An 8,737-nucleotide genomic window follows, 5' to 3' on the forward strand; every position below is an offset into this window, starting at 1 on the left:
TTGAGGATTTGTGTTCCAAGAGCACCCACTATGGTTGTGTTAACAACATGATTTAGGGTCAGTCTCCTGCTAAAATACAGACAGGTCCACTCTAGACCTGACTTAGACCTGCGGTCCATACAACTTTGTCAAATCTTGCACCCTGCGTGTTCAAATCTACAACCACCTACAACTTGATTTATAGTAGGAACTAGGTAAAGCAGATGACCCATAGTGGATTTCATGTGGTTACCAACTTAGGTAAAACATGCATGTTCAAATTTTGCGTTGAGGAACGCAAAATTTACGATCAAACACTCTTACCATAGTGGATTCTCTAAGAGCTATTGAGTGTGTGCTGGAACTTGTGATACGCGGTATACGAAAAGCGCGCATTGAGATTTCCAACCAATATCTGAGCGGCCCGGTACTCGGGTCTGCGACTTTTCGGCTCACGGGAGTTATCCGCGCTCCCAAGCTCAGGGGTCCGGGGAACATTCGGAAGTCGTCGTGCTTTTGGACATCCGTGGCATACAGGGCGACATACCATTACAGCCTGTCGGCACTTGACACTACTTGACTTCACTTGACTCTTTCTAGTCGAATCGCTCGAAAGCGTGATAGTATCAATGAGCTTCAATCCAGAGCATAAGAGCGAGCACTTGAATATCATCGGTTCAGGAGTCCTCGGTCTCACTTGCGCTCTAGAAATAGCGAAAGAAAAAGGACGTTACACTATAACCATCATCACTGCGGATGCCGATTCATCCACTTGGTCACCATCGGCTCCACCAAAAATTGAGAAAGTCGCCGAGGACTTTGCTTCACCTTGGGCAGTTGAGTAAACCTCATCGAACCAAAATCTGTACTCCTGCCTAACTTTCGTTCAAGTTTTGCCTTGAACTTTCAAGGGCGCATATTGGCAATCATTTGTAGCGACTAGAGATCCTAAGACGTTCAACGAAAAAAGATTACAAGATTGGGAGAAAACTTCCTTCAAAGAATTATGGAAAATCTCAGAGACGGACAAATCAATTGTGATGGTGAAATATTTGATTCTTGGAGTTCTCAGCCCAAGGGATGTGTTCGTTGAAACATCTCAACACTATTCCAGCAAACCGATTGTCACGAATATTTTGATGAAGAACTTAGTGACCATGAGTTACCTTGGTACACCGATTTGTGTCCAGAGGTTGGCTAAAGTCTTTGCGATTCAATTATGCCAGGTAAACAAAAAGCTAATGGCCACTACCCTCAATCCCCAACCACAAGTTTCGACGACTAACCTCATCAGAGCTTGCAAGTCTGCCCCGCCCCCGACAAGCAGGGATTTCATTCAAGACGATCTCACTCAATCCGATGATGTATCTAACTTTTCTGCATACTCAATTATCCAAGATGGGCGTTCGAATCGTTCACCATCGCTTGAACTCGCTTGCGGAAGCCTTCGAAGGCAATAACACTCTTCAAATTCCGCGCGCTGACATCGTCATCAATGCGTCAGGTCTAGGGGCTGCTACCTTACTTGGTGTAGAAGACAAATCTGTACATCCCATTCGTGGCCAGCTAGTTCTAGTCAAACCACCTCAGCCAATATGTTTCTCGACAAGAGATTCTTCAAGGAAGACTTACATCATCTCTCGTCCTTCCGTTGACCCGGAGATTGACGAGGAAGTAATACTAGGAGGGTGCTACCAGGCTGATAATTTTGACCTTTCAGTTGACCCCGATCTGACTAATCACATTCTGTGTGAGGCTTTCCAGACACGGCCAGACCTAAGTAGTGATGGTACCCTACAGGGAATACATGTATTGAAAGAGGTTGTAGCGCTTAGACCTGCTAGAAAGGATGGAGCTCGACTTGAGGTAGAGAAAGTCGTCATTTCTGGGGAAAACAAGCATGCTGTACATTGCTATGGAATTGGGTACGTCCCTTGTCTATTTAGTGGTCAAGGCTTCCATACACTTTCTATGCATCCCTTCAAGTGAATTACTGCTGAGCCATGTCTTGATCGCTTCTTACAGTGGTGCTGGGTTTCAGGTAAGAGATGTCCCTCTCTTTCATGGCCCTTTTGTCCTCCGAATTTACCATATTTTTTCTGCTTGTGGGTGCGAAACAATTGCCACTCATTTTTCCTTCAGTCAAGTTATGGTATGGCACAGGAAGCATTGGGATTGATTAAGGCACTTCGAGAGGGTCGGGAAACTGTTTAAAAATCAAACTTCACTGACAACACTTATTTGTGTACACCGCTGTACAACAACATGACTATGGCATAGAGGCCAAGTACGAGAATAATTTGCAAGACATGATGTTGATTTCAGGGTCTGGCGTATGCCAATCTCTACCAAGAGTACAATATCAGCTTTCATTTTTCCATTACATATGCTAGTGACACCCTGCCTGACCTTCTGTCCACACAAACACTTCGACATCCTCAGACACAAATAGACCATCATTCTTACAACTGGATTTTGAATCTATTGCTTGTGGAAGTTTAGCTACATGAGGTCTATGTCTGAGTTGACAATCTCTATGAATTCAACCAACGCTTGACCACTTCCAATTTTGTTGCACACAGCTTTACTTGAACCAATAACAGTGACCAAACTCAGGATGAACATTTTAGAATATTGGAAGTACAAAAAATAGTCATGTGTTGAATCACATATCTTGAATTTTCTGCAATCATGTAATACAATTAGGGCCCGTTTGGTTGCGATCATTTTACTGCGATTATGCCAATACCACAGTAAAATAATTGCAACTATTTTTTCACGTTTGGTAGCCCAAAAACACGGATTATCTTACCACATTATTTGTTCAATAATCTCATAAGCGGTATTAATTTTGTAAAGGATCGCGCTATTTGGCGCCCGCTTTCAAATTACCCGAAGCCCGGTTTTTTCGGTACATCAACCGTGCCTCCAGGCCAAATTTGGCCGCAGCCGCAGCTGTATCACAAAGCGGGCTGTCATATCAAGAAAGCGGGCTCTAATACCCTTTTACCGGGCTGTCACTCATGAAACCGGGCTGTACCTTATCAAACCGGGCAGTATAGGTAGTGTTCTCTCTACCTATATTCGTTCGACACATTCTCTCTCAGCTGCTTCGACACTTCCTTCCTAAGTACAACTTCCAATTCCCAATTGGACTCACCCAAAGAAGCAACGCCTCCCAACCCAATCCGTCCGAATCCAAAGATGGTAAGTCGTTCACCTTCACCTATCTTATCTTGTCTTAGTAGTTTCTACCCTCATTTTACCTCCGAAACAAAGAACAACCTGACTGACAAAGCTCTTCTCTTCTAGTCGCTCCTTACCATCTCAGTTGTTGATCTTACCAACAATCGGACCTTTGTATTGACCGTTTCAACCTCAACCATGTCCAATCAAGTACCTTCATCAGGCACCGTTTCCAAACGATTGGCAAACACTATTGCACAACTAGTTCACACCAATCCACCTCATCCAAGACCACCTATACCACCACCACCATCTCTAACAGGCCACTCGTACCCCTACCCTCCATATATTTATCCTCCAGCTCAAGCTCACTACCTGTCACCCCCACATCTTACAGAAAGTTATCATGCAACTGCTAATCAGATGCCCTTGGACCAGTACTGGCGATATCCTTACTTTCCCCCTTATCCATATCCTCCACCTAGTTATCCTCATGTCCCATACCAACAGTACCCTCAACAACTTACTGCTCCTCCTCCTCAACGTACTCATCACTCTCGCTCCACGGAAACCTCAACTTCACATACCCGACCTAATCATCCACATGTCGCATACCATCCGTCTGAAACTTCTACTTCGGCACCTCCTGCTCAACCAAACCCCAATCCCTTGATGGAACCGTCGACTTCAACACCCGAGATTGATCAAAAGGCAACTCAGTTGCCTCATACTGTCACTGTCACTTCGAATTTGAGTGTCGATATACCAGCGGAAGAGAACCATCATCAATCAGTCATCACACCAGCTCCTGCTCTTCCCGAACCAGATCCATATGAGGCAGTACTTGCTATTTCCAGTCCTAATGCCAATGACTCCGGCAAAGATTCTGTGGATGACGATGAGCTTTTCGACCTTCAAGCAGAGCGCGATGATACCTGGCCTCCTATCGGTAAGCCCATATATCACTTTTTCTAACCATTTTGCTCATTGAATCTGAAATCAATCTTTGAATATTATAGGTGCTGAACCTGTTCGCCTCATGGATCCTCCCATGTATGGGAAACAATTCTCGGCGCTTGCGAGCGGGATCATGTACCTCAATGCTGTAGCACGACACCAAGGATACGGTATAGCTATAAAAAGTCACAAAACTGAAAACCACCAGAAGGTTCGCGTGTATTTCAGGTGCTCACTTGGCCGCTCAGTCAACTCAGTTGCCGAGGTTCGCGAAACGTCGACCAAAATGACGAAGTGTCCATTTGAGGTATCCCTCAACTACCATTCACGTTCCGACAGATGGGTAGTCCAACAAGACAAAAAGACGATCACCAAACATCATCACAATCACCAGCCATTCGATCAACCCCACAATTACTCAAACAATCGACGATTTTCTGACGATGTCTTACAGCAGATGGCACTTCTCTCCTCAGCGGGTTGCCGCGCAGGCCAGATCCGAGAGCTTCTACACTTTGCTCCTGGCTCAGAACCTCTGGCCAGGGATATTCGGAATGCCCTCAATCGACAAAGGGATGTATGGCTAGGTGGAAGGACTCCGATTCAAGGATTATTTGACTTAATTATCGAAAACGATTGGGCATTTCGTACCAAGACCTCAGCAGATGGGACTCTACAGTCCTTATTCTTTGCTAGCCCCGGTGGTATAGAATTGGCTTGTCGATTTCCAACAGTCATCGGCATGGACTGTACCTACAAGACTAATCGCTTCAACTTACCCCTCCTGCACATCGTTGGTACGACGAACACGCACAAGACCTTTACAGTTGCTCTCTGTTTCTTACACAGCGAGGTTGAGGCTGAGTACTTATGGGCATTGGAACAACTGAAAGCGGTAGTATTCCCTCCACTGGCTCCCAAGGACGTTGGCCCTATCAAAACTGACGATATCAAGACGGATACTCCGATCTCTACAAGTTCTGACATCAACAACAACTCGGGTACCACAAGTTCTGACATCAACAACAACTCGGGTACCAGGACTGAACACGACAACAATGACACTTCCCAAGCTGCAAACTCACTCGAACTTCCGCAGACGTTCTGCACCGACGCTGAGCCAGCACTTTACAATGCTATTGCCAAAGTTTTCCCAGATGCTACTCACATCTTGTGCATCTGGCACATTAATCACAACATCAGCAAGAAGTGTAAGAAAAAATTCAAGGGTGAAGACTGGACGTCATTCATGAAGATATGGAATAAGTTTTTACAAAGTACAACAACTCAAGATTATGATGACAACCTCAACGAAGTGAAGACTATAGCTCGCCGTCACGGGATTTTAGAATACTTAGAGAGAACTTGGCTCAACCGCACTGAAAAATTTGTCGCCCTATTCACCTCAAAAACTCCTCACTTCGGGAACTCATCAACATCCAGAGTAGAAGGTGGTCACCATCGATTGAAAAACTTTTTAGATGGTAGTACAAACGACTTTATTACTTGTTTCAAAGCATTCAAACGTGCAGGAGACACACAATTCAAAGAGATTATGGTTTCAACGGGGGTAGAAACACAAAAGACACTTCTCGGCCTTCCTAAATGCTTTCAAGAATTACATGGCAAAATTTCGCATTTTGCTATCAAGAAATTAAGGACTCAATACACCATCATTTCCAATGCCTTGGACCGACCGTGTTCAAAAACATTTCGTGGCGCTTGGGGCATGCCATGTGCTCACGAGTTGGCTCGCGCGTTGTTAGAGTCAGATTACATAGATCCGAAGCTTTTTCATCGACAATGGCATTTGACTCAACTCAGTCCTCCCGCTACACTTGAAGCTCTCCAGTCAGCTGTTAGAAACAAGGTAGACCAACTTTTGGAACTACCTGAACAAGCTCTTCGCAAGATTTATGACGAACTTGCCAGGCTCGAAACAGGCCGTTATGCCCTTGTTCCGATTTCAAATGCAATTATAAAAGGGAACACCCGTGGACGACCTCGAAACACTAACATCAAACGGCCAGGTTCATCCAAAACCGAAGGACGCTGGAAGTCAAATATGGAGCTTGAGGATGAAGAAGAGGCAATTAGGCTAGCAAAGAAGGCACGAGTTTCCTCACCTCTGTGTGGCTATTGTTCCCAGGCAGGCCACAACCAAGTCACTTGTCCCGTTAGGCTGGTCGACGCAGCTGTTGACTTTGACGAATTTGACCTTCAAGATGATTTGACCCAAGATCCGACACTGCACGCTGTTCCTGCTTCCGGAAACGTTCCGACTGCAGTATCTCAACTCTCTCAACCGTCAACATCTAAATGTACGAAGCTTTCTCAAGTCACTCAACCACAAGGCTCCTCTCAAGCAACTTTGATACCCGGTCTGACTCAATCGACACAACCGGACCCCAATTCTCAAAAGTTGGGCAAACGCATCTACAAATGTAGCATCTGCAAAACTCCGAATCATCGCGCCAATAAATGTCCTTTCAAAGATTCTTCTGAAACTCGTCAAAAAGAATCTGCAGTTTCCCTATGCCCAGATTCAGCCGAAAAGATCACATCTGATTCTCAGGGACTTTTGGACAACCAGGTTGATGATTTACTTCTTTCCGACGACAGCAGCATCGGTCCACTGTGGTCCGACGCAGAAGAGGACAACTTATGTCCTTTCTGCGATGATCCTCTACCTTCAGAACCGTCCGAAAAACTCCAGAGGTTGAAAGCCACTCTCTTTGCTTTGCCGAACATCACCAAAAGGTCGGGTCACCGAGATGCCATGTGTTTACCCGTGAGTTTTATTATGAACAACCTTTGGATGTAGATTTTGACTGAAATCTTGTGATGTTTGATTAATTGCATAAGTTCCCGCAAACCGCAAGCTTTTGCGAACTTCATCAGGTAGAAAGAGATGTGATACCATTGGGAATCCGCGAAGGATGGCCCACTGCCATTGATTTCGAGTTGCTAGTCACGTGAGGACCTCTCTCTGAACTTCATGAGTTGCTTTAATGCTAACACAACATCTGCGTTATTACCACCCAGTCGCATCAAAGGACATTCCAATCATCTTGTCCAGATCATTAACCGAGAAATACACTCGGTTTTTTTGGATGAAGCCCAAAAGAAATGGAATCGACAAGGCAGAAAGATGTTGGCTATTGCTGCCGAGTTTGATGGGTTCCAGGTGGAGCAGCCCGGGTAGTGAGTGCAAATTTTCATGGTTGTTATTGATATTTACTAACCGTCATTCTTACGTTTGTCCAGTTATGGACAAGTAGGGTATCAAGTTATTATCAAGACGTTGACAAACATGTTCATCAATTCTTCTGGAGTTGTACTCCTGAATTCCACCAATTCAGCCCCTTTCGGTCCAGATTACTTCCTTCGAAGGGTCCTTGTTCCGGAAATCGCCATGTTGCTCATTGGTGAAGATTTGAAGCTGCCTAACGGAGACCCCAAGATCAAGTCCACGCTGGAAGCAAGCCGACAATTTGGTAATACAGTTCACTCAATTGAAGATGAAGAATATGAAGGAGGCAAACACGGTAGCCGCGTTTTTGAGAAAAGCGCCCTTGCTTCCCCACAAGACCAACTGATTTTGAGGCAGCTGCCAACTTTGGTGGTCCCATACATGATCTCTACTTTTGATCCACCCGCATTTGGTAATTGCGGATACTTTGCTATAGCAGCAGCCATTGGAGATTATTCTAAACAAGCGTATCTTCAAGTTAGACGTAAACTACTATCCGAACTTTCAACTTATCCTAAAGATCACGAGATGCTTATCTCAGCCGCTTACAGCCGACCCTCAATGAAGACTCGGAAACATCAGTCATTTGCGGCCGAGGTGGTGCAAGATCTAATGATCCGGCTGGATTACCATAAAGTCACATGTGGTAAACCGTACTGGTTGCGAATGCCCTACTTGGGCTATGTAATTTCAAGTGTCTATGACCGTCCAACCATCCTTTTGGATCCGCACGATGGAAACTGTCAGTCGTTTTTCCCGTATCGCACCACACCGAAGAAGGAAGGTCAGCAAATTCCTATAATACTTGCATTTGTCAACGACCACCACTTTGTCAATTTGGGACCCAAAGACAACTCTCTTCCTATGCCACCGGTGTTTGGAAACCGCAACCCAGATATGTTGGAATCAACTAATATACCCCTCTGGATCGAGGAGTATAAAGATCAGTTGGCTCGTTGGAGGGATCAAAGATCAGGGTCAAAGGAGGTTATTGGGTCAAAGGAGGTTATTCACGTAGAATGATTATCTTGTGTCTGTAGTAGTTTGTCTTTAGTACTTTTTTTTCTGTTGTTTGTGAGACACGTTTTAGTTTAGTTTTGTTTTGTATCTCTTTCTACCACGCTCATTACTCATGTCACGCTCGTTAAGTTATATTTGGAATGGTCACACTCGTTTACTTCCATTTCAAAAGTAACATTTGATGAGAAACAAGCCAAAAGATGAGAAGTCGAAAAAAGAAGTAAGTCGAAAGGGTGGAAATTAGAATGGGAAATAAGGGAGAAACACTGGCAAGTGGAAGTGAAATCAAATCTGAAAACCGGGCGTCTCTGATTCGAATTCACAAACCGGGCTGCGTAGATG

The 8,737-nt window shown here is 44.8% G+C and overlaps 1 protein-coding gene across 1 annotated transcript; it reads left to right on the plus strand.

The window, feature by feature from the left end:
• Positions 1-608: 608 nt before the first annotated feature.
• On the plus strand, positions 609-2,193 carry MELLADRAFT_109962 (uncharacterized protein; the record flags this gene model as incomplete). The annotated part of the gene is made up of 5 exons (XM_007413968.1): positions 609-815; positions 891-1,205; positions 1,378-1,904; positions 2,005-2,020; positions 2,122-2,193. 5 exons carry the CDS (start codon positions 609-611, stop codon positions 2,191-2,193), a joined length of 1,137 nt encoding a protein of 378 aa, XP_007414030.1.
• Between the last annotated feature and the right edge of the window lie 6,544 nt (positions 2,194-8,737).

The sequence above is a fragment of the Melampsora larici-populina genome (assembly GCF_000204055.1).
Source record: "Melampsora larici-populina 98AG31 unplaced genomic scaffold MELLAscaffold_40, whole genome shotgun sequence".
NCBI classification, from domain to species: Eukaryota; Fungi; Basidiomycota; class Pucciniomycetes; order Pucciniales; family Melampsoraceae; genus Melampsora; species Melampsora laricis-populina.